Source organism: Heterocephalus glaber, unplaced genomic scaffold (assembly GCF_053883595.1).
Source record: "Heterocephalus glaber isolate CG9 unplaced genomic scaffold, H.glaber_assembly_v1.0 deba00001547, whole genome shotgun sequence".
NCBI classification, from domain to species: domain Eukaryota; kingdom Metazoa; phylum Chordata; class Mammalia; order Rodentia; family Bathyergidae; genus Heterocephalus; species Heterocephalus glaber.
The window spans coordinates 7555258-7581806 of record NW_028258340.1 but is presented as its reverse complement, the minus strand read 5'-3'; the positions used below and the strand labels follow the sequence as shown (position 1 = coordinate 7581806).

The 26549-nt window shown below is 42.4% G+C and overlaps 1 protein-coding gene across 1 annotated transcript in view; it reads left to right on the top strand.

Annotated features, from left to right (window-relative positions):
* The first annotated feature begins 3980 nt into the window (after positions 1-3980).
* Nyx (nyctalopin) overlaps positions 3981-26549 on the top strand; it is a 30009-nt gene continuing 7440 nt past the window's right edge. Inside the window, exon 1 of the mRNA XM_004850077.3 lies at positions 3981-4716. Within this exon, the coding sequence (XP_004850134.1) occupies positions 4695-4716 (22 nt within the window). The 5' untranslated portion in view covers positions 3981-4694. The remainder of the gene's footprint in view (positions 4717-26549) is intronic.

Sequence of the window (26549 nt, the reverse complement as noted above, 5' to 3'; positions counted from 1 at the left end):
GATCTGGGGTAGGAGTTCGTGTGGAAGTCCACATACCTCTAATATTTAAAAGTCTAAATATTTAAAAGTCATAAATCAAGCTAACACACCATTAAATAAAATATGTTCTAGTCTCCTACTTGACAAATGTACTTGTAACAATCTCGAAGGCCAAGTTCAAGTCTGGAAGTCTTGTATTTCTCAGCATTCTGCCCTGGAAAGTTGCTCACTGAGAGTGGCCCAGCTTGAGGCCATCGAGTGGTGTCCCTCTCTTCCCAGACCAGATCTACAAGCGCGCTTTCCCCCATGTCCAAGATCTGTCTACATCTCTGCAAACAGCTGCCACTTAATGGGTCACCTTTTAAGCATGCACACTGGTAATACAATCTCCCTTCAGGAGACTGGACCAAGGGAAGTGGGTTCAGAGCCTGTTGGGCCGGGAATTCCGAGTTCTTGGAAGCCATGGGCACTTCCTTTGGCCCCAGGGACTCCTTGCCTGTGTCTCCCTACTTCTGACACAAGCTAGTGTGGGCCCTTTAGTGGTACTCAGGGAAATTAAGACAAAAGCGACAGTAGACAGTATGGATTTACAGGCAAAGTTTTTTGTTTTTGTTTTTTTTTTTTTTTTTTGGTACCGGGGATCGAACTCAGGTCCTTTCACTTGCGAGGCAGGTGGTGGAACCACTGAGCTAAATCCCCAGCCCAGGCAAACTTTTAATTGGAAAGAGATAAGATCAACCAGACCCCATCCCACCAAGACACCCCATGAAACCCCAAGCCAGTCTGAGCCTCTTCATCAGTGTGTTGCTGCAACTACTCAAGCTGGAGTCCGCTTCTTCTTTTTTTTTGGTACCGTGGATTGAATTTGGGAGGCAGGCCGTGGAACCACTGAGCTAAATCCCTGGCCCTACTAGTTACACTTGTAATGAGTAACAGGTTAAGGGCCCAGGAGTTTTTCTTTGGTCCTTGTGGTGGTGTCTATGTCATGTCATGACTATGTCACTTCTTTCCCAGGCTGAGGGTGGTACTGACCGGGCATGTGGGGATGGCAGATTTCACGGAGGCCATCGGGATACTATGAACTGCAGAGTCCCTGCCTGGGAGTGAGGAGGAGGGAGGACTCACTCCTGAGAGCACTTGTGCTAAGCCCAGCCTGAAAGTTGAGATTACAGCAGGTGAAGAAGTGGGGGAAAGAAAGGAGCCAAGGCCTAGGGACTGGCATCTAGGGTCTGGGTGTCTGCGAATTGTGCCTACAGTGCAGAAAGGCAAAAGGGCGAATCTGTGTCCTCCACAAAGCAAGCAAAGCTGCCAGTGGTTGCAAGCTGAGGAGCCCCTGAAGCCAGCCTCACCCATCAGAGCAGGATGAGACCCTGCAGCCCATCCCTGGGCAGCTCTGCAGTGGCCAGATGTCCAGACACTGCTCAGTGGCACCTTGTCACCTTGGTAGCTGGGGCTGCTTTGCCAATTCCAAGGTGAGGAAACTTGGCTACTCAGAGCTTCCATAAGGAATTCAGCGGGCACTCCCGCCTTGTTTTCATTAAGAGAAGGCCCTGGAAAAGCGTTTCTTTAGGAATCAGTGCATCTGCATAAGTTTGCCTCGCAGCTGGAGATCGCTGGGAAAGAACAGCCCCTCCTGGTCCCTGGGAGCAGCGCTGAACCCACAGGGATTGGTGGACAGATCCCCAGGCGCCCTGCTCCGGGTCTGAGAGCTCCCAGGAGGGTTCAGCAGCAGAACAAAAGCTGTGGTCGTCCCCACAGTGGTGACTTGACTCTTTATTTCTACCTTCCCTTCCTGGTGGTGCTTCTCTCAATCACGTCCCAAATGAAACAGCTCCTGCCAGTTCTCTGCCTGGAGTCTGCCTCTCATCAAATGAGGCCACCTTGCTCTGTCTCCTGGCCATTAGGCTAAGCAGTGCCGCAGCAGTATTGTTTCCAAGTGATGTGTGTATTTGTGTGAAGGAGGGGTTGGGTAAAGAAAAAAATCTGGTTTAGTATGGGAGCTCCCTCTGAGAGTGCCCACAGGAGGCCTCTGAATGTCTGAACCTACAAACCCAAAGGAAAAATTTTGTCTTTTCTTTTAACTAGAGGCCCCTTGCTGGGTCCCTGCTGGCTGTCCCCAAACCAGTGTAGCAGAAATAACAAACACTAGGTTTTTTTCCCCCTTCTGCTGATGAAGCTTTTCTAGAAGGTGACCTACAGGAAAGATATGTAACCTGGGCCACCTCTATTGCACATGCTGACTTAGCATAGGCTCCTTCTCCTCTTGCCCCTTCTACTGCTACCAAATGGATCATGACCCAGGGCTGGCATGGCTGCCAACCTGCCCAGGAGCCCCTCTTGTGGCTGGGGCAGGCTCCCAAAAGAAAGCCCCTTCTCCTAGGGTAATTTTTGATTAACAGTGTCTTGTCTGAAGTTTCTCTTTGGGAACTTGTCTATCAGTCATACTTCTATATGTAACAAGAAGCCAGGCATGGTGGCACACACCTGTAGGCCTAGCACTCTGGGAGGCCAAGGCAGGAGGATCAAAAGTTTGAGCCCAGCCTGGACAACTTAGCAACTTAGCAAGAACCTGTCTCAAAGTTAAAAATTTTAAAAAAGGCTTGAGATATAGCTTGGTGTGAAGGCCCTGGGTTCGATCCCCAATACTGGAAAAAAGAAAGTAAGAACCCCCACCTCCTTGCTCCTTGGAACAAGAATTTGATTATAAGGGCTATTTGTCCCTGCTAGCTCTGTGGATGGACTCCCTCTTCTCTCCTCAGAGTTTCTGATTACTCCTTACTTTCCACTTGGGAGAAATAGTTCGTTTTGCATGTGGGCAAGGCCTTTCTCAGTGAGATCCCTGGGTCAGAGCACAGGGCCAGCAGCCCTGGAGAAGGCTTCGGTGAGGGAGACCCAGAAACCTGTGGACAAGGTGGGTGCAGACAGGCTGGTTCCAACAGCCACGTGTCATCCTTGGCCTGCTGCTGGTGACAGGGGAGCTTCGTAGTGCCAAGGTTTGGAAGGAATGTAGGAAGCCACCTCTGACACTGGTGATCACAAAGAAAGTGCTGCCCGCCATGCCTTTAAGCAGGGGGACCCCTCCCCCCCGAAGGACTTCATTTGGGGCCTTCCTCTACCCACATCGTACCCTATCTCCATTATTTTCTCCTTTACAGTTCAGCCACTTTTTGTTTTTCAAGGCCCAGTCAACAAGAGAAATAACTTCTCCAGGGCACAATAGCCCCAACTTGGCAGGTCTCCAGGATACCTAGGAGTGCTGTCCTAGCAGGGAGCAGAGGGCCCGGCCTGCTGCAGGCCTGTGGATCTGCTGGGACCAAGAGAATGTGGGGCAGCTGGACTGCTGGCCACCCCGGCCAGAGAAACAGATTTCCCTGCCACCTCTGCCCAGCTCAGACGGCCTCCTGCGCTCCCTAACACAGGGCTTTCCAAATCTCACAGGCACTGGAATCTCCCCTCCCCCACCGGGTTAAAATCCAGACCTCGGGCCCAGAGGTCTGGGTTGGGGCCCCGGGTGCCAGGATTCTGCATTCCTAACCAGCTCCCTCAGGCTGCGGCTGCAGCTGGCCCAAGGGCCACACCTGGGCCTAAACCCGCTGCGGGTGGATGTGATGAACCGCAGACGGATTCTGAACACGGTCTTGGACCTGCTGCCCGAGGCTGTGACTGTGAGCCTCAACCCCAAAGCTGGCCTCTAGAGCTACACTGGCTTGGAAGAGCTCCCGTCCTTGTCTTTTCGTCTTTTGGGATCATCCACCAGTCCAAAGAAAGGAAATCAGCAGCCTGAATTTCGGGAAAACATCATTATTCTAAACTGTCCTGTCCCTTCTCCAGGCCTCCGAGTTACATAACACATAACGTGCCCTTGGTGAAAATGCTGACAATGCTATTTGGGTGGCTGGAAGCCAATTTCCGGCTGAGTATTGCTGGAGGGGAGGGGGGCGGGGTCAGGGAAGGGGGCAGGGTCTGGGGAGGGATTTAAGGAGAGACGGGCCAGGCAGATGGAGAGGGCAAGAGGGCCAGGGTGGCCAAGGCCTGGGGATAAAGCCGATTGGTGTGTCAGCAAAATCTGTCGCTGGGTTTGGTGATTCGAAAGGCAGACACATTCTTTCATCTCTGTTAATCCTTATCTGATACAGAGGATTTTCCTGCCATTAAATCTGGAGAAAGAAAAATAAGCACTGAAACCTGCACAAGCAGCTATTCCTCTTCCGCCGCTCTCCCCCTACTCCCAGCCTTCACTTCTCAGTGGCACCATTGTTAGCTCCTTGACTGCAGGGTTTGGGAGATGGAGGGGGTGGGGGAGCCGAGGGGCCCCTCAGTGCAGCGGGATCAGGCAGACCCCAGGGCGGTAAGCAGCCTCAGGGTTCCTCTGCAGCAGTCTCCCCTCTGTCCATTTTCTGGCTGGGTCATCAGTGGTAGCATCTGAGTCTGTCAGAGTCTTAGCCTGATGAAGGCTTTCCAGATGGACCCAGGCTGTCAGTTTGGGGCGAACTCTGGCTGTTGTCACTGGTTTCTCCTAACCCAGCCCCAGGGTCCCTGGGGAGGAATGAATGTGAGGAAAGGGACAAGGCCGGGCATTTGGGAAAAAGTGTGGAGGTGTAGGGATGGTTCTCAGAGGAGCCCTTCTGGGCACCTGGTGACCTGGGCTTTCTTCCCTCAGGCAGGGATCCCATAGCTCGGTGTTTCTAAGCCACCAGGTGTGTGGACGTGGAGGGATGCTGGTCCTGCTTCTGAATGGTGAGTTTGGCTGCCCGTGGGCACAGGGTTGGGAGGGTGCGTGGAAGCCACAGGGCCCCCATCCAAAGAGCTGTGTCTTCAGGTGGCTTCCACAGTGGTCTCTGGACACTTCTGATTAGGTTTCACTGCAAGTGTGATTGTGGGGGAGCTGATGGAGAATGAAGCAGCAGGGGTGTGTGTGTAGTGCTTTTCATTTGTTTGTTTAAAAACAAAACTCCTGAGCCAAATACATGAAATAGTATTCTTGGTGATTTTCTTCCCTAATTTAGATATGGATTTGTTAATGTTATAACCTCAAATGTGGTTTTTAATCATATCATTTTAAGCTCATTTATTCAAAAATAAAAATCTCTTGAAGAAACCATTCTCCTAAAGGAAAGAGAAAAAAATGAAAGATGTTGGAATTGCAGAATTATAGATGTTCAACATTTTTTCAAAATCTTTTGTCTTGCTGTTATATGAATTGTAATATGCCAGGAAGGGGTCAGGGGAGTAGCTCAGTGAGAGAGTTTGTGCTTAGTATGTGTGAGGTCTTGGATTTGACCCTCAGCACCACACAAATGCACATGCACATGTGTGCACGCGCACTTGCACACCCCCAAGAAGAACTCCCCACAAAATATTTTCCCCAGCTACAACTGCTCAAATCTGAAGTAACCCAAAGAAAAAAAAATCTCTTGTTAAATTCTTCAATAAATGGTTCTATTCACAGAATCTACTTTTCTGACCCTTGGGGTGAATTTAATTATTTGAGGTTATGATAATGTCTATAACAGACCTCATTGTGCAGTACTGGTAAAGAACACTTTGCCAGATCATTCTAAAACAATAGCAATAGAATTTTCTTACTCTTTATTCCACCATTTCAAAAAGTAGAACTTTCTCTATTCAATCAAACAATAGATATATGGTATGCCTTCAATATACTCAAAGGAGACTATGAGGACTATAACCACATGGTCTTTGTCCTTGAAAAACTTTCATTCCTTTATGGGAGATTTAATAAATAAATGAGAAAAATATTGGAACAAGGCATAGAGAACATTATGATAAATAGGACATGACTCCCTACCCCAAAGAGCCTCCAAAGGACAGAGGTTGACATTTATATAATTACCCACAGCCAGCTTCTTGCCATTTCTCCTACTGGGAAGGACACGGAGATTGATTGACTCATTGGGAGAGAATGTTTGCTTCTCAGAGCCAGTATTATTTTAGACTTGCACCCAAAACTCTGCTGTTCCTTACAGAATGCAGACAACATTCAGAGTCTGCATGCTGCAAAGCAGAGCTGTCCCTGCTACAGAATACCGAAATCCATCCAGACTTCTTGTGATAAGTTGGAGAGCTCAGCGGTGACATCATTTGCTAACAATAGATGCACTTAAAATTAATGACCGTCTCCACATCCCCTTGTGCTTTCATTTAAAATACATTCAAGCAGCACAGAGAATGCTGCTCACCAGCAATGGGGACAACATGTTCCTGAGAAGCAGGCAGGAACAGCACACTGCCTCCTTGGTTAGGAAGAAAATGACTGAACGAGCCTCACAAAACAAGACCTTGGGAGAATCAGAAGTGGCTCATAGCAGGGGACATTTGGAGCAAGACCAAAACAGAAATTCTCCTCCTCGGGACAAGCAGGTCTTCCACAAGTGCCTCTTTTCTCAGATGGATAAGTGCAAAGGTCCCCACCTCTGCCCCCTGTGTTAACCCTGCAAGGGTCTTTCTGTTGTTCATAGCATAATATCCAAGTTCCAACAGGGGTCTTCATATCTGGCTTGCACTACACTGGGTTTTGTCCACCATGCTGTCCTAGCTTCTAAGACACACAGTAGGTGCTTAAAAAGAGTTTGTTGGTTAAATGGGTGAAGCTGCCCAGATTAGAACTGTAACTCAATCTGGCATGCTGTGAACCTCCAGAACTGTGTCATATTAGGTTTCTTAAGAGAATAAGAATTGCATTCAGAAGAAGTCTATGGGAGCCAGGCATGGTGGCACACGCCTGTAATCCAAGCACTCAGGAGGCTGAGACAAGAGGATCACCGTGAGTTTGAGACCAGTCTGAATGACATAGGGAGACCCTGTCTCGCAAATCCAAAACCAACCAACCAACCAACCAAAAATCCCCCAAAAACATTTCTATGGGAAAGTAAAATCACAATTCAGTGTTGCTCACATACCCACTAGAATGGCTAAAAGGCAAAAGATTGATGAACATCAAATGTTGATGAAGCTGTAGAGCAACTGGAACTCTCATACCTGGCTGGCAGGACTGTAAAATGGGGTGATCATTTTGGAGGACTGTTTGGTTCTTTCTTAGAAAGTTAAACATACATTTATCCTATGACCCAGCAATTCCATTCCTAGATAAATGAGAAGTGAAAACACATGTCCATAAGGAGTCTAGCACACAAGTTTTCTATCAGTTTTAGTCACAGTAAGCTAAAACTGGAAACAATCCAAATATCAATCAATAGGTGACTGAATAAGCAAATTGAGATACCTTCATATAACAGAGAACTGCACAGCAATAAAAAGGAGCAATCACTGATATTTGTTACAAAGTGGCTGAATCTCACAAACAGAACGTTGAGTGAAAGAACCATTGGATTCCATTTATATAAGTTGAGAAAGGCAAAACTAAAGTTCAGAAACCAGAACTGGAGCCAGGGATTGCCTGGAGCCAGGGGTGGGGAGAGGACTGATAGCAAAGGGACTTTAGGAAACTTTCTGGAAATTAGATTGGAAGTGTTCTAAATCTTGATTGGGATGGCAGGTGTATGTATTTGCTATATTTATTGAACTGTACACTAAAATAGATAAATTTTATTGTGAGTCAACTTGATTTAAAAGAAGAAAGGAGGCCTGTGGAGAGAGATGCCTGTATTCTAAGTGGAATAATTCTTCCCTGTTGAGTCAGGTACTGTGGAGTGTGAAGCAATATGAGATTCCCCACTGTCACTGATTACTCCTTTATATGGACATAGTTGTTTATCTGTTCTGCTATTGCTGGACATTTAAGTGGCTTCCAGTTAGGGGCATGTCTTAATCTTTTTTCTGCTACTGTAGCAAAATACCTGAGGCTGAACACTTTATAAAGAAAAGTTTATTTATCTCACAGTTTTGGAGGTTCAGATCATGGCACCAACATCTGCTCAGCTTGGCTAAGGGTCTCATGGTAGGAAAGTGTAGAAGAGGAAGAAATTACATGGCAAGATAGGAAGCAAGAGAGATTCAGGGCAGGTGCCAGGCTCACTTATAATAACCTGCTCCTGTGGGACTTCCTGAGAGCCCAAGAATTGTATTAATCTCTTCCAAGGATGGTCTCATTACCTTCCACTAGGCTGCAGCTGGTAAAGGTCCTACCACCCCTCAACACCACTGCGGTGAGAACCAAGCCTTTGGAATGTGAACCTTTGGTGGACACACTCAAATATCCAAACCATAGCAGGGCAATTATCAGTATGTAGGCCGGGAGGCCTTTCTAGGGCTCTGCATTCTTTTCAGCTGGGTGGATCTTCTCCCTTGAGTTCTAGAAGGCCTTTGAGGCCATTGGCAGACCACCTCTCCTGGGGTGGGTTTCTCTGTCCCTCATGACCCACCTTAGTCAGCAATGCTGCAGCTGAAACCCAGGATCCTTTCTTCCTGTCACCAAGGTACCTGCATGGCATGGGAAGCATGTACTGGGGTCACACAAGGCCAGAGACCATGGCGTGGTCTCCTCTACCAAATTTCTGTTCCCCTAGCCAGTTTGGGTTTGCAAATCCAGCACTGGGTCTTGGCCTGAGGAGCAATTGGGTTAGCATTTGCTAGGAGTGGGAAAGGAATGATTTCTAGAGCCAAAGTGGCTGAAGAGATTTTGCTGAAACCAGAAAATTGGCCATATTTCCCCATGCTATTTTGATTTCATGAGGCACAGGCTCTTTTAAAATAATGAGAATAAAGAAACATTCCAAACTCAGTCTGTGGTTGGAAAGTACATGAGTAACGTTCTCCTCGTTCTCCTAGCAAACCCTGAGGGGGGAATACACACTTGGAAGCCAAGGGCCTCCTGGGAGGAATGCCTCAGCTGGGCAGCATTGAGACTCATTCTGTGCAGTATCTGGGCCTGGTCAGCGTAACCTCCCTGCAGCTCAGGGCCTGGCCTATGCTCCCAACTAGGACACAAAAGCAGGGACCCATTTCTGGTGTTTGGCCCCATTTAGAGACATCTTGTCATATGGTTTTTTTTCCCTCCAAAATATTTTTTACTGCATTGCAATGTAATTTTTTTTTTTTTTTTTTGGTACCAGGGATTGAACTTGGGTCCTTGTGCTTCCAGAGCAGGCGGTGAAACCACTGAGCTAAACCCCCGGCCCGCAATGTAATTTTTTATTAGTGCATGTTAGTAGTACAGAATGGTAAGATTGGTTTTGGGAAATTGGTGTGTGCATTTAACATATTTCGATTATTTTTACTCTCCTCTCCTTTTTCTCCTCCCCTGTTCCCTTCTTCATCTCCAGAAATCTACCTTTTAGTTTCCTGTCATCTCTCCTTTACTCCATTCATTCATTCACTCTCTTTTGGCTTTCTCATAAAAGAGAAAACATGCAATATTTAAGTTTCTGAGTCAGACTTAGTTGAGGTAAAATTCACATAAAATTTAACTTTAAAAAAAAAATTTTTAGGGGCCGGGGATTTAGCTCAGTGGTTCTGTCTCCTGCCTCACAAGCGCAAGGACTGGAGCTTGATCCCTGGTACCAAAAAAATTTTTTTTTTAAATTTTGAGACAGGGTCTTGCTAAGTCGCTAAGTTGCCCAGGGTGGGCTCATACTTATGACCCTCCTGCCTCAGCTTCCCTGAGTGGTAAGTTTACAGGCATGCACATTATGCCTGACTTATATTTAACTATTTTAAAGAACACAATTCGCACTTTCACAGTGTTGTGTAACCACCACGTCTATCTAGTTTGAAGACGTTTTTCATCTTCTCAAAAGGAAACTGTGCCTATTTATGAAGCAGTCTGTGTTCTTCCCTATCTCAGTCCCTGGCTATCACTCATCTGTTTTCTGTCTTTATGGATTTGCCAACTTAGAACATTTCCTATAAATAGAATCATATAACATGTAGCTTTGTGCATTTGGCTTATTTGACTCAGCATGTTTTTGAGGTTCATCCTTCACATTGCAATGTATCAGTCATTTGTTCCTTTTTAAGGCTGAATAATATTCCATTGTATGGATGTGCCACATTTGGTTATCCATTCATTCATCGGTTGGTGGACAGTTGTTGCTTCTACCTCTTGGCTATTGTGAATAGTGCTGTTCAAGCTTTTTAAAATAGCTGCTTCCAATCCCTCTGGGTGTACACCTAGAGTGGAATCACTAGTCACAGAGCCACTCTCTGTCACACCTTGCAACATTTTATGCTACGTAGATGAAACCCATGTTTATAAGGTTGGCCCACCTAGATCCTTGATTTTTGACTTTGGCTGTGTATTGAGAGGCTGTGAAGCTTTAACAGTACCAATGGTTGGTCCCACTTCTGAAGATCTTGATGCAATTGGCTTGGGTATTTTGAGTTTTTCTTCCTGATACTAGGGATCAAATCTAGGGGTGCTCTACCACTGGCCTCACATCCCTGGCCTCTTTTAATTTTTATTTTGGGACAGGGTCTCTTTAAGTTGGTTAGCTGGGCTGGAACTTGTAATTTTCCTGCCTCAGCCTCTGAGTGCTAGGATTACAGACGTGCACCACCATACCCAGCTACTTTTCCTCTTTATAAATTGTATATATCAGGTATTTTATAACAGGGACAGACAACTAACATACCAGATGTCAGATATTGAAGTTATTCCTTCACTACTGAACACAAAGAAGGGTCTAGGATGGTTCACTTCCAGAGCTGCACATTAGCATCACATGGAGAGCTTTTAAAACTTTGTAACACAAGCCAGGTGTGACTTAGAGCCTGCCTCAAAAAAAAAAAAAAAAACAAATAAAAGGATGGGGGATGTAGCTCTGTGTAAAGGTCCTGAGTTCAATCCTCAGTAGTAGGGGGCAAAAAAGGAGGAAAAGTGGATTTTGGCTCATGGTTTCAGAGGCATTCATCCGTGATTGGCTGGCTCTGTTGTCCTGCTATCCTCAGCAAAGACAGCTCCCGATGACCTAACTTCCTCCCATTAGGCCCCCTCCTCCCTCACCTCCCTGTAGTGCCACAGGCTGGTGACCAAGCCTTTAACACATGCTCCTTTGGGAAGACATTTAAGATGTAAACCATAACATCTGGTCTCTTGCTTCCTACCCTGGGACACATTTCCACTTGGTCCTTGAAGGCTGTGTCCCTTGGTGAGAAGTGGCTCATGGAGACCACTTTGAGCTTGGCCTAGTGCAGCAGTGCAGTGCATCTGTTTCTCATAGCTGCCCACACAGATGAGGAAACAGAGGTTGTCTGTGGTTTAAAAAGAAAGAGCAGTCATGAGAATCAGTGTCCTCAGAGTTTATGAGAGAACTAGGGCAAGAGGGCATGCCCTCAGGGTGAGTGTTTGAATGTTCTGGGAAGCCCCATGTATGAATCCTAGAGCTGTGACTGAGTTGGGTGAGCAGGGGCCAGGCCCTAGACCAGGCCCTTCCTGTAGCATTTCTTGTCTTCCTCTTCCTGTTCCTCACACTGGGACTGAAAAGCACTGAAGCTTTTTCTGATTTCCAGATGGATCTTCCCCCAAAATACTAGTATGAGAAGAAAAATTGCTAAGCCACTGCCAAATGAGTTGACCTTTTCCTTCTCACAAACCATAGTTGTTATTTTAATTTGGTGAATGTTTTTCTGGCAAAGGTATTCCCATGCAACTCAGCTCTGGATGGCCAAGATTTGTTATTGGAATGATCACTGCTAATTTTGGGAGAGACCACTTTTCATTTGGATGTGAAAAAAATTCAGGGTTGTCCTAAATACTTTTTCTTTCTTTTTTTTTTTTTTTTTTTGGTACTGGGGATCAAACTCTGGATCTTGCACTTGCGAGGCAGGAGGCGGCACCACTGAGTTAAATCCCCGGCCCTCTAAATACATTTTGATTTCCTGGCATATATACATATACATATATATATATATATTTCCTGTCAATAAATGGTGAGGAGTTTCCTTTTGGTTTAAGGGTGCTCCTTGGTCCTGAGTTGAGTCATTTTCTCTGGCAAGGTGAAAAGTTCACATAGTTTCTCAAGGAAAAGAAGGAGCGGCCACATTGCGGTAACGAGATACAGGCACGTGGCACACACTTGTAATCCCAGCTACTTGGGAGGCTGAGGCAGGAGGATCACAAGTTTGAGGTCAGCCTGTGCAACTTAAAAATAAATAAATAAAAACAACAAAGGCCTAGGAATATAGCTCAGTGCTAGAGCACTTGCCTAGCATGTGCAAGGCCCTGGGTTCAATTCTCAGTCCCACAAAAAGCAAACAAAAAATCCAAAATCAAACAAAAGCTCTGCTGCTTTCCAACAGCACCACAGGCTTTGGACCAAGCTGTTATTCATGGGCCTTGAGGGGGACACTTCAGATCCAAACCCAAATACCTGTTTCAGGTTGTTGTTCAGGAATCCTACAGCAAACACCATAGAACTCACTCTAGGTCATCGAAGCTGAGCAGGAATTTATTCGGGGACATTAGGTGCTCCCAGGTTTCCCGATTGGAGGTGACACTGCCTGTATCAGGAAGCAGGCAGCTCCAGCAAAGACCTCACGGCTACTGCCACTGGTGGAGACACCTGAGAGCTCACGGGAGCCATGTTTTGTGCTGGGTGCCAGGAATTCCACCACTTGAGCCTGAGCCAGCAAATGCTTTCTGTATGGCACCTACTTCTGAATCTCACCGGGTATCTGCTTGACAAAGTGAGGTCATATGCATGGGCTCTAACTGCTAGGGAAGTTGGGAAAGGGTTTGTGGCTTCTGTGTTGGAGAGGCAGGACTTGGAACAGAAGAAATTCCCTAAATGTAGAAAGAGTGCTTGAAAGGTGGCACCATTTCTGGTGTCAGATGTCCATCATAAACAGAGATGGTTTGGTTGTGAGGAACAGAAACCCACTCGTTGATACAAAAATGGGAACAGGGAAATGCCACAGAAACAACTCTGCAGGGCCTCGTGGGAACTAGAGAGATGGTCAGCAGCTCTGCTTTCTCCCTGGCTTCCTGAGTTCCATTTATCTCTGTGAATCTCATGTCAGAAATACTGTGCTCTCTGCATGTGCTATGGACTGAAAGTTTGTGTCCCCATCCCCAATTCATATGTTGAAACCAAGTTCCCAGGGTGATGCTTCCAAGAGGTGGGGTCCTTGGGGCATGATAGGGCATGACTGAGATCAGTGCTATTATAAAAGGGATCCTAGAAACCTGGGCATGGTGGCACATGCTTATAGTTGCAGCACTTGGGAGGCTGAGGCAGGAGGAACATGAGTACAAGGCCAGCCTGGGCTACATAGCAAGACCCTGTCTCAACAATAACAACAACAATGACAACAAGACAGAAGAGAGTTCCTCTACCCCTTCTACCACGTGAGGACAGCAAGAAGATGGCCATCTATGAACCTGGATGTGAGTCCTCACCGGGTAGTAAGTCTGCCTTGATCTTGGACTTCCCAGCCTGCAGAACTGTGAGAAGTTTGCTACTTCTAAGCACGTATTGTATGGTGTTTTGTTATGGCAGCCTGAACAGACTGACAGTGAGCCTGCTTCCTCACCTTGCTCTTGGCTTCTGCTACTCCATAATTCTGAGCTGCATGTGGCTTTGGTACCAACTGCGGCCACAATGCTAGGAAGGTTTGTGCACATATGAGCTCATTTTCATGTAGAAGGAATGCATCTAATTAGCTCTGCTTAGATCAAAGTTTTCACCCAGGGTGCAAGCAGCTGTGGCTGGGAGGAGGCAGCACAGACACTTGGGACTCTGAGTGGGGTATTTTTTCTTAAAAGCAGTGGTTGACAACAGCTGTTGTAGAGCCATGGAAAATGAGAGCCCAAAGGGCCCTCAATGGTCAGGAAATGCTGTTCCTTCAGTTCACAGTTAAAGAAACAGAAACTCAGCCAGATGTGGCGGCGAAGGCCTGTATGTAATCCTAGCACCCTGGGAGGCTGAGGCTGGAGGATCAAAAGTTCTAGCCCAGCCTGGACAATTTAGAGACTTAGCAAGACCCTGTCTTCAAATAAAAAATAAAAAGGGCTGGAGATGTAGCTCAGTGCAAAGGCCCTGGGTTCAATCCCTAATATCATAAATAAACAAACAAAAACAAAAATCCCCATAAGCTCAGAAATTTAAGTTGTGGAGTGGAGAGATAGTATAGTGGAAAGACAAACAAAGGTTGCTGTCATTTAATAGGCATGAACCTCAGCTTTCTCTTTTGTGAGAAAAAGAATAATACTTACTTGAAGGGCTGTCATAGTCAATGAAATAATGTATGTAGCAATCTTAACCCTCACCAAACACATTAAAAGTTGGTTGTTATGAGAGCAAAAATAAATCCATTAAAATTAATTTCAGTGGTATTATATGTGTTCGTATCACCCAGATCACATTGCTACTACAGTTTCTAAACTATGTCCTGTATATAACTGCTATCATTGTATATAAACACCATATTTTCTTTATCCATTAATCTTTTAAAAATTTATTTCACTGGTACATTTTAGGTACACAATATAATGCCATTCATCATTGGAAATTTGCACCTTTACATAATCTCTCTTGGTTCTTATTCTTCCTCCTTCCCCTGCCCTCCCTTCAACCCCTCCACCCCTCCCTATTTACAAAGAATTTGTTTCCATTTTTTCATTTTCTTATATTAATTCCATTCCCTTCTTTCATTTCCCCTACCCCTCTCACTTCTCCTTCCTCTTTGCCCCTTTTCTTCCTGTTTCACATTATCTATTATGCCTTTTAGTCCTTATTTACACTTTCAGTTTCTCACACCAGAGAAACTATTCGGTATTTACACATGTGTGTCCTATTTATTTCACTTAAGAGTATGGCCTCAATGTGCATCCATGTAGCTATAAATGCCTCTAATTTTTTATTTTTTATGGCTGAGTAGTACTCCATTTTATTTAAAAAACCACATTTTCTTTATCCAGTCTCCAGTTGATGGGCATTTGGGCTGTTTCCAAGTTTTAGCTATCATGAATTGTGCTGCTATGAACTTGGGTGCACATATATCACTGTAGTATGATTCTTTTTTCTTGTGGTTCTATTTCTGGATTCTCTGTTTTTAAAAAAATTCTTTTATTGGTATATTTGAGGTATACAATACATTTACATTTATCATTGGGTGCTTGTACCTGTACGTGATGTATCTTGGTTCTTATTTTTTCCCCATTACCTGTGTGCCCTTCACCCCCTCCACCCTCCCCTATTTACATAGATTTCGTTTCTATTTTTTTTCTTTTCTCATAATTTTTCCTTTCCCTTCTTTCCTTTCCCCTTCCCCTCCCACTACCCCTACACCTTTGGACCTTTTCCTATTTCAAATTATCAATTATTCATTTTAATCATTTTAGTCCTTGTTTACACTTTCAGTTTCTCACACTAGAGAAACTATTTGGTATTTACACATGTGTGTCCTATTTATTTCACTTAAGAGTATGGCCTCAATATGCATCCATTTAGCTATAAATGTCTCTAGTTTCTCGTTCTTTATGGCTGAGTAGTACTCCACTTTATAAAAAAACCACATCTTCTTTATCCAGTCTCCAGTTGATGGGCATTTGGGTGGTTTCCAAGCTTTAGCTATTACAAACTGCCGCTATAAACATGGGTGCACATATATCACTGTGGTATGATTCTTTTAATTCTTTGGGGAAGATCCCCAGCAGTGGAATAGCTGGGTCAAATGGGATTTCCAGTCCTAGTTCTTTGAGGTATCTCCATACTGATTTCCACAGTGCTTGCACCAGTCTACACTCCCACCAGCAGTGGAGCAGGGTTCCTCTTTCCCCACAGCCCCGCCAGCATTGGTTATTGGTTGATTTCATGATAGCAGCCATTCTTTGTGGAGTGAGGTGGAATCTCAGCGTTGTTTTCATTTGCATCTCTCAAGTGACCAGTGATGTTGAACATTTTTTCATATGTTTACTTGCTATTTCTACTTCTTTGTCTGATAAATGTCTGTTCATTTCAGAGGCCCATTTTTAGATTGGGTCTTTAAATTTGGGAGGTCTGATTTTTTAAAGTTCTTTATAGATTCTAGATAGTAGACCTTTGTCTGAGGGACAGCGGGTGAATTTTTTCCCCCCACATTGTGGGTTGTCTCTTCACTCTGTTGGTGGTTTCTCTTGCTGTACAGAAGCTTTTTAGTAAGAAGAGATCTCACTTATTGATTGTTTGTGCTAGTTCACGGGCAACTGAGGTTTTGTTCATAAAATATTTTTCTACACCAATATATTCAATAGTTCTTCCTAGCCTCTGTTCTAGCTGGTTCAGCATTTCTGTTTTAATATTTAGATCTTTAACCCTTTTCAATTTTAGTTTAGTGCATGGTGAGAGATATGAGTCTAGTTTTAATCTTTGACAAGTTGAAACCCAATTTTTCAAGCATCATTTATTAAAGAGGCTATCTTTCCTCCAGTGAGGATGTTTGGCTCCTTTGTCAAAGATGAGGTGGCTGAGTGTGTCTGGAGTTGTTTCTGCATCTTCTAATCTTTCCACTGGTCCTCAGGGCTGTTTCTTTGCTAGTACCATGCTGTTTTTTTTAATCACAGTAGCTTTGTAGTATAGTTTCAAGTTGGGGGTTGTAATACCCCCTGCCATGTCTCTGTTACCTAGAATTGCTTTTGCTATTCTGGGTCTCTTTTTGTTCCAAATGAATTTTTGGATTGTTTTCTCCAAGTCTGTGAAGTATGCTGCTGGGATTTCAATTGGGATTGCATTGAATCTATATAGCAGTTTTGGAAGTATGGCCAATTTCACTATGTTGATCCTTCCTATCCAGGAGCAGGGGATGTCTTTCCATTTTCTTTTTTCGGTACCAGGGATCAAACTTGGGTCCTTGTGCTTGCGAGGCAGGCTGCGGAACCACTGAGTTAAAACCCGGGCCCTTTCCATTTTCTGATAACATCTTCAGTGTCTCTTTTCAGAGTGCTATAGTTTTCAGAGAAGAGGTCTTTGATTTCTTTCGTTAGGTTGATTCCTATGTATTTCAATTTTTTGGATGCTATTGTGAAAGGAATTGTTTGCCTTATTTCTCTCTCAGTGAGTCTGTTGTTCGTGTACAGAAACGCTATTGATTTCTGTGTGTTGACCTTGTAACCAGCTACTTGACTGAATTTGGTTATTAAGTCTACAAGACTTTTGGCGGAGTTCTTGGGGTCTTCTATATAGAGTATCATGGCATCTGCAAATAATGGCAATTTGACTTCTTCATTTCCTATCTTTACTCATTTTATTTCTTTCTCTTGTCTAATTGCCATGGCTAATGTTTCCAGAACTATATTGAACAGGAGTGGTGACAGTGGACATCCTTGTCTTGTTCCTGATTTTAGTGTGAAGGATTTCAGTTTTTGACCATTTAGTATATTGGTTGTTTTTTTTTTTTTGGTATCAGGGATCGAACCTTATCCTTTCAAGGCAGGCAATGGAACTGAGCTAAATCCCCGGCCCGACTGTTGTTTTTTTCATAGATGGCTTTTATCACAATGAGTTAGAGACCGTCTATTCCAATTTTTTGTAGAGTGTTTATCATAAATGCGTGTTGGATTTTATAAATGCATTTTCTGCATCTATTGAGATGATCATATGGTTTTTGTCCTTGGTTCTATTGATATAGTGTATTACATTGATTGATTTGCATATATTGAATCATCCCTGCATCCCTGAGATGAATCCCACTTGGTCAGGGTATATGATCTTCTTGATGATCTTCTGCATTCTATTTGCGAGTATCTTATTAAGGATTTTTGCATCTATGTTCATTAGTGAGATTGGCCTATAGTTCTCTTTTTCAGTTGGGTCTTTCTCTGCTTTGGGGATCAAGGTGATGCTTGCTTCCAGGAATGAATTTGGAAGTATTGCTTCCCTTTCAATTTTATTGAGGAGTTTAAACAGTAGTGGCAGTAGTTCCTCTCTAAATATCTTTTAGAATTCAGCAGTGAAGCCATCAGGACTGGGGCTTTTCTTAATTGGTAAGTTTTTAATTACGTTTTCAATTTCATTGATTGACATTGGGTTGTTCAGAATTTTTAGGTCTTCTTCGTTCAACTTTGGTAATTCATACATATCTAGGAATCTGTCCATTTCTTCTTTGCTTTCCATCTTATTAGTGTATCGGTTCTTGAAGTAGGTATTGATGATCCTCTGGATTTCTGCTGGGTCCATTGTAATTTCATCCTTTTCATTCCTAATTGCATGGATTTGGGTCTTTTCTTTCCTTTTTCTGATAAGGTTGTCTAAGGGTTTGTCAATTTTGTTGATTCTTTCGAAGAACCAACTCTTGGCTTCATTGATTTTTTTTTTTATTTTTCTCTTAGTCTCCATTGCATTGATTTCTACTCTGATCTTTCTGATTTCCTCCCTTCTATGGGCTTTGGGTTTGTCCTGCTCTTCTTTTTCTAGAAGCTTGAGGTTGAGCATCAGGTTGTTTAATTGGACTTGCTCTGTTTTCCTAATATGAGTATTCACTGCTATGAATTTCCCTCATAAGACTGCTTTCATCGTGTCCCATAGATTCTGATATGTTGTATTGTCATTGTCATTTAATTGTAGGAACTGTCTGATTTCTTCTTTAATTTCCTCTGTGACCCATTGGTTATTCAGAAGTGTGTTGTTCAATTTCCATATGTTTATGAAATTCTTGCAGTTTCTTTTGCTATTGATCTCCAATTTCATTGCACTATGGTCTGATAATATACAGGGGATAACTTCAATTCCTTTGCACTTACTTAAATATGTTCTATGGGTGAGTATGTGGTCTATTTTAGAGAACAATCCCTGTGCAGCTGAAAAGAATGCGTATTCTGATTTTGTGGGGTTGAACACTCTTTAAACATCTGTTAAGTTCATTTGTTTAAGATTCTGATTGAGTTCTGGTATTTTGTTGCTTGTTTTTTGTCTAGTTTATGTATCTATTTGTGGCAGTGGGGTATTGAGGTCCTCCACTACTATTGTATTAGTGCTTATATGGCTTTTCATGTCCCTTAGTATTTGTTTTATATAGTTGCACACACTGGTATTTGTTTGTTTTTTTGTTTTTGGTACCGGGGATTGAACTCGGGACCTTGCGCGTGTGTGGCAGGTGCCAGAACCACTGAGCTAAATCCCCAGCCCATGGGCACACTAGTATTTGGTGCATAGTTATTTATGATTGTAATCTCTTCCTCTTGGATTGTTCCACTTACAAGGATGTAGTGTCTTTCTTTGTCTCTCTTAATCAGTTGTTGGTTTGAAATCCACTTGATCTGCAAAGAGGATAGCTACTCCTGCTTTTATTTTTGGTTCCTATTTCACGGAGTATTGTTTTCCACCCTTTAACTTGCAGTCTGAGTTTCTTTTTGAATTAAGTGTGTTTCTTGTATGCAGCATATTGTTGGATCTTGCTTCTTGACCCATTCTGCTAGTCTGTTTCTTTTGATTGGTGAGTTGAGACCATTAATATTGATGGTTGTAACTGATATGTATTGCCTTATCATTGTCATGACCTTTTCTTTTTGTTGGAATCTCCCCCTTTGTGTTTAATTTTTGTCAAGCCTAATGGATTCATTCTGCAGGGCTTCCTGGGGTTGTGATCTTTGTTGTCTTTTCCTAGGATATTGTCTAACATTTTTTGGAGTGCTGGTTTGGTATTCATGAAGTTCCTTAGGTGCTCTTTGTCATGAAAGTATCTTATTTGTCCATCAATTTTGAAAGATAGTTTTGTAGGGTACATCCATCTGGGTTGGAGACTTTTTTCCTTTAGGGCTTGGAATACATCACTCCAAGCTCTTCTTGCCTTGAGGGTTTGCATTGAGAAGTCTGCTGTGATTCTGATGGGCTTTCCTTTGTATGTGATTTGTTTCTTTTCTCTAACTGCTTGTAGAACTTTGTTCTTCTGTTGGGTTTCTGGAATCTTAACAATTATATGCCTATGTGTAGATTTTTTTTGATCAAGGCTAGTTGGAGTCCTATATGCTTCACTTATATGTATGTCAAGTTCTTTTCCCCTGCTTGGGAAATTTTCTGCCATCACTTCTGTGAACAGCTTTTTTATGTCACCTGCACCCTCTCCTGTTTCTTCATTGACTCTGATCAGTCTTATGTTATTCTTCTTTGCATTGTCTACAGCTGCTGGATTGATTTCTAGTGGTCCCTTACTATTTTTAAGAAAATTTTCTTTTCCTGGTCACTAATTGCAATTTTATCTTCTATATTGGAATTTCTGTCCTCACATTGGCTCATCCTTTTTTTTTTTTCGGTACTGGGGATTGAACTCGGGTCCTTGCACTTGTGCAGCAGGTGACGAAACCACTGAGCTAAATCCCAGGCCCAACATTGGCTCATTCTTGTGTCTATACTTTCAGTGGAGTTTTTGATGTCCTGGAAATCTGTTTGCATCTGTTTTATGGATTCTATTTCTTTTCTATGTTGGGATTCCATCATGTTCCTCATCTCCTTTCTAATCTCATCAATCATGTCTTGCACTATGGGCACAATCTCTGCTGTTATCAGAGAAGTTATTTCTGATTTCATTTTTTCCAGATCCTCTTTTCTTTCCAGTTCAGGGAGTCCAGGTGCTTGCGTATCAGAATGTTCCATCTTGTTTCCCTTTGAGGTTGATGTAGATTAACTGGAAGTCTGGTTTTGAGGCTTGTTTATGTGTCTTCTCATTTCAATCGGGTTGGGGGTTGCTGCTGGTGCCTGCAAGTCTCACCTCCTCTGTTCTGGAAGCGGTGGCATGTTGATCCAGAAGCCTCCTCCTCTGTGGTGGGAGTGGAGGTACGTCAGCCCCGAAGCCTCCTTCTCTGTGGTGAGGATCCATTAATCTTTTGATAGGCATATGACTGTTTCTAAGATTTAGCTATTATAAATTGTGCTGCTAGAAACATGGCTATGTATATATCACCATGGTATGATGCCTTTAACTCTTTTAGGAATATACCTAGAAGGGGAACAGCTGGGTTAAATGGAACTGCTAGTTTCATTTTTTTGAGGAATCTCCCTGTTGATTTTTGATTTTCATAGTGGCTGTACCAGTTTACACTCCCACCAGCAATGAAAAGGATTCTTTTTTTCTCGACAGCTTTGCCAACATTTGTTATTGATTGATTTCTTGATGACAGCCATTCGTTCTGGAGTGGGAGGAAATCTCAGTGTTGCTTTAATTTGCATTTCTCTAACAAAGATGTTGAACATTTTAAAATGTATTTATAGGCCATTTGTATTTTTTCTTATGAGACATGTCTATTCATTTCATTTGCCCATTTTCTGATTGGGTCTTTTATTTTGGGGGATCTAATTTCTTTGAGTTCTTTATATATTCTAGATATTAGCTCTCTCTGAAGAATAGCTGGCAAAAATTTATTTCCCATTCTGTGAGTTGGCTCTTCACTCCGTTGGTTATTTCCTTTACTGTGCAGATGCTTTCTAATTTGGTATGATCCCATTTGTTGATTTTGGTGGTATTGCTTTTGCAATTGGAATTCTGCTCAGAAAGTCCTTACATATACCTATGATTTCCAGTTTTGACCATTATATCTTGCAGCAGATTGTTTCTGTTTTAATATTTAGATCTTTGATATATTTTGATTTTAGTTTAAGTTATGGTGAAAGGTATGTGTATAGATTCAATCTTCTGTATGTGGATAGCCAGTTTTCTGAGTACCATTTGTTAAAGAGGGTATCTTTCCTCCAGAGTACGTTTTTGGCTCTTTTGTAAAAGATTAAGAAGCTGAATGTGCTTGGAGTTATTTCTACGTCCTCTATTTTGTTCTACTGATCCATGGTTTTGTTTTGTTTTTTGCCAGTACCATGCTGCTTTGATCACTGTAGCTTTGTAGTATAACTTGAAGTTAAGGATTATGATTCCTCCTGCCTTGTTCTTGTTGGCCAGTATTGTTTTTGGTATTCTGAGTCTCTTCTTGTTCTGTATGAATTTTAGGGTAGCTTCTCTAGTTCTGTGAAGAATGCTGTTGGTATTTTGATTGGGACTACATTCAATCTGTATGTCAGTTTTGAAATTATGGATATTTTGACTATAATGGTTCACCCTATCCAGGAACAGGGGCTATCTTTCTATTTTCTGATGTCCTCTTTGATCTCCTTTTTCTCTTTTCTGCTTAAATGTTCACCCTGCTTGGTGCATTCATTCTATTAGGTATTTTGGCATTGTTGGCTCCATTGTCTCTCTGTAGGATATCCTTGAGAATTTTTTGTAGTGCTGGTTTGGTGGTGAGAAATGTTTCAAGGTGCTCTTTGTCATGGAAATATCTTATTTCTCCATCAATTTTGAAAGAAAATTTTGCCAGATATATAAGCTGGGGTTGGAAGTTATCTTTTTTTTTTTTTTTTTTTTTTTTGGTACTGAGGATCAAACTCAGGACCTTGTGCTTGTGAGGCAGGCAGTGGAACCACTGAGCTAAATCCCCAGCCCTGGAAGCTATCTTTCAGGGCTTGAAACACTTAAGCAACCTCTCCTGTTCTTTAAGGTGTACGCTGAGAAATCTGCTATGATTCCAATAGGTTTACTTTCATAAGAGACCCATTGCTTTTCTCTAATAGCTTTTAAGATTCTGTCCCTGTGTTGAACTTCTCAGATTTTGACTATGATATGACATACAGTGGTTCTCTTTTGATAATGGCTGTTTGAGGTTCTTTTTTCTTTTTTTAGGAGGAGAGCTTTATTTTAGTTCACATTTCAAAGGATTCAGTCCATGGATGGTTGCTCCAAGGCAGAAACAGCATGACTGAGGGGCACAGTGGAGAAAAGTTGCTCTACTCCCTGGTAGCCAGGAAGCAAAGAGAGAGAAGGAGCCAAGGCCAAGAATATACTCTTCAATGTCATGCTACCAGTGATTTGTTCCTTTTACTCTTTCTCTGAGCATATGAGCTTTTTGAGGAACATTATAGGTCTAAATCATAATATTCTATACCATGGCCCCCAAAAGGCTCATGTACATCTTATTACGCAAAATGAATTTATTCCATCTCTAAGATTCTCCAGAGTCTTAACAGTCCCAGCATTTCTAAATAGTCCAAATGTAAAGTCCTTTCTGAAATTCAGGGCAAACTCTTAGCTGTGAACCCAGTTTGTAGAGGTTTCAGTCCATAATCAGCTGGCTCCAAGGCAGGGTAGATGGCAAACAGGCATTGCAGAGGAGAAACACATGTTGCACAGAAGGTAGCAAAAGCAACAAGGTTGTTTGAGGTTCTATGTGTCTTACTTATCTGTATGTTTAATTCTTTCTTTATATTTGGAAAGTTTTCTGCTATTATTTCTGTAAAAAAGTTTTTTATGCCCCTTGTGCTATCTTCTGATTTTAGTCTTCTTTTTGTTATCTTGCAGCTCTTATATCCATTTTTCATGTTCTTTTGTTGTTTTTAAGGTACCTCTGAAATCTGTCTTGAAAACTTCTCTATATTCTAATTCTGATGTTTTGTCTTCACATTGGCCACTTCTGCTACCCATACTTTCAGTATAATTTTTAATCTCCTGGATTTCTGTTTGAAACTTTTTTATAGACTCTAATTCTTTGCTAAAATGGTCACTCATGTTTTGTACCATTTGGTTTAGCTCAACTATCTTTTTATTTGTCTTTTGTAAATTCCCTGATTGTTTTGTTACATCCATTATCTGTTTAGTTGTATCTTCTATTAGCCCATGGAGCATCTTATCGATTTGCTTTTTCTTTTTTTTTTGGTACCAGGGATTGATCCCAGGTCCTTGCACTTGCAAGGCAGGTGGTGGAACCACTGAGTAAATCCCCGGCTCAATTTGCTTTTAATCTTCTCTGTTACTCTTTCTAATAATTTGGCTGTGTGGCTTTTGCTTTCCTTCCCCTAGATGCTCTCTGGATCAGCTTTGGAGGAGTTGGGAGTTTTGGGAGGCATTTTGTTGCCTTGTCTTCGCATGTTTCTATTGTTGTTATTTTATTTGTTTGTTTTGTTTTGTGCTTAGGTATGTAGTTGAATACAGTGGAAAGCCTTTGTTGCTGGTATGGAGATCTCTTAAGTTAGTCTACTTTTCAGTGATGCACTCATGGCATGGCTACTATAGTCTTTTGCCCCTATTCCAAGATCTGGCCATCTCTGTTTTTATGGGAGGGGAGATGCAGTATAATTGGCCCAGCACCTAGGTCTCCAGGAACAGACCACAGTATTGTTAATGTCACAAAGGTAATTTAGGTATTGCTGTATAGAGAAAAACCTATTAATAGCAGAACTCTGGCAATGTGACTCTGGCAATATCAAGCAAAACAGTAATGTCATCCAGGAGAAAGTGGATATTGATATACCATAAGAGCCATTAATGTTCCACCTTTAACCTTAGAACAGAAATCTATAATTATAGTATAAATGGTAAGACAAACCAGATGACATACAGCAGGTATCTACTAAATGTGATGACTCTACCTCCACTAATGAGTGAAAAGAATTCAACAGTAGTAATGTAGAGTTAACTATCTAAACATTAATAAAGATTAATGGTTATACTATTAAAGATATAGGAGTTGGGAATGGTGGAATGCGAGAAGAGAAATTTGAAAAATTAAAGAATTGGAGATGTGAAGGAGAACAGAAAAGTGAGACAAAGTAGCCCATGAAAGAGTAGAAGGGTATTTATAGAATTAGATAAAAGTAACATAAAAAAGAGAAACAAAATAAATAAAAAAGGCAAAAAGAAATAATATAGAGAATAAAATAAAATAATTAAAAGTAAAAAAGTAAAAAGTAAAAAGGTGTTGAGGACCCCTGCAGAGGATCGCAAGCTCCTGCTCAGTGCTATGACACAAGGCAAGAAGAAAGACTCAGAGACAGAATTAAAGAGAGAGAGGTGGGGAACTGGGATGGCCAGTGCTGAGCAAACAGCAAAGGCCCCGAACAGCCAGAACTGTCTATATTTATTGCTGAGAAAATCATTGTTAAGTTGGGGTAAGGGGGCTAAGTGTGGTTGCTAGGGATACATTGCTAACACAGGCAAGACTTGTAAAAGAAGAGACAAAGCATTTTTGTGTCAGGAACAGAGCAGACAAGATATAAATTGTGGTTAACAAATAACCTTGTCTTTTTAGTCAAGAAGGTTTTAATTCTGGGAATGGAATTTGGGTGTGAGTCACTCTGACCTTGGCTTTGGTCGGACTCACTTCTTAAAACAAGCCAATTGTAGGGTTAACTCTTTACAGCCTGCACTGCTTGAAGACTACTTTGGGCATAATCAAAAAGGAATAAAAAGGAGTAAGAAAAGGAAAAAAGAAAAAAACCCCAGAAAATTAGTCCAAAATCAAATGAAAAAATTTCTCTGTATTTTTGCATGTGTGCTTTCCTTCCAGGATTTGCAGTTTTGAAGTCCAACAAGTCACTGTTTTCCCTACCTAGCTCTGTGGCCTGTGGGTTTGTAAGATGTACCCCCTATTCTAGAGGCCTCTCTGTTTACCAAGGCTGTGACAATGTTCACACTGAGATGTGCCCTTGCTCATGGTAGATATGGAAAGCAATCAGAACTCTGAACTACGCAGGAAATAGGTAGCAAGAGTGCAAGTATTTAGTGCAGGCAGGCAATTTCAGTCCCAGCTATTTCTGAGCACAGCTCAGGCCAGGCCTGGATTCTCTGCATGAGGTGCAAGGCCCTTGTTCTTCTTGGCCTGAGTTGAAACTTCTCAGGGAAATTCTTTCTAGCCCGCTCCCTGTCCAGGGCTGTCTCCTGTGGCTGTCTCTCGCCCACTCACTGTGGGAAGGCAGCTCTGGGAGTCCTGAAGTGGTTTTTCAGTTGTTCTGAGTCCCAGATTTAGATAATGAGCCCCTTCCCAAAATAGTACCTGATCAAGCACTCTCTGGAAATATGGTAGGTGCCTGTGCTTGACTTCCTCTCTGGCTCTTACTTGCCATGTGGAAGAGGTCCCTTTGGAGCAAAATCCCACACTTGTTTTACAGTTCACAATGGCCACGGGTTTCATCGCCATTTCTCCCTGAATGTCCCTGGGAGTGTAAATTAATACAACCACTATGGAAATAAAAAAACTAAAACTTAAAATTTGATTTGACTCAGCTATTCCCCTTCTAGGTATCTTCTTGAATGAGTTAAAAACATCATATTACAGTGATGTATGTATATGTATGTTTATAGCAGCACAGTTCATGATAGCTAAATCTTGGAAGTAGCCTATACATCCACCAACAGATGAATGGATAAAGAAAATGTGGTATTTATATACAAGTGAGTACTCTGCCACGAAGAAGGATAAACCTGAGTCATTTGTAGGAAAATGGATGCACCTTGAGATCATAATGTTAATTGAAATAAATCAGACACACAAGCTTAAATATCTCATGGTTTCTAACCCAAACTATAAATAAAGACTAAAATAAAAGATAATTGGAAGTAGGGAGATAGATCATTCTCAAATGGGAAAGGAATCAAGAGATGGAGGGTGAGGAGGGAAACGGGATGAAAAAATGCATTAAAATGTGTTATGTATATGCAGCAACTCCATACAAGGAATGTACACATTATGTAATGCAAACATGTACTAATAAAAAATAAAAGCTCCCCATATGACTCTAATGTGCAGCCATGGTAGAGAACCATCCTAGACCCTTCTCTGAGGTCTCCTAGTAGTGCTAACTATGGGTCTACCGCAGCTATCAGCTGGAACATTAGTCTGATATTAGCTTCTCTGCCATTATTCC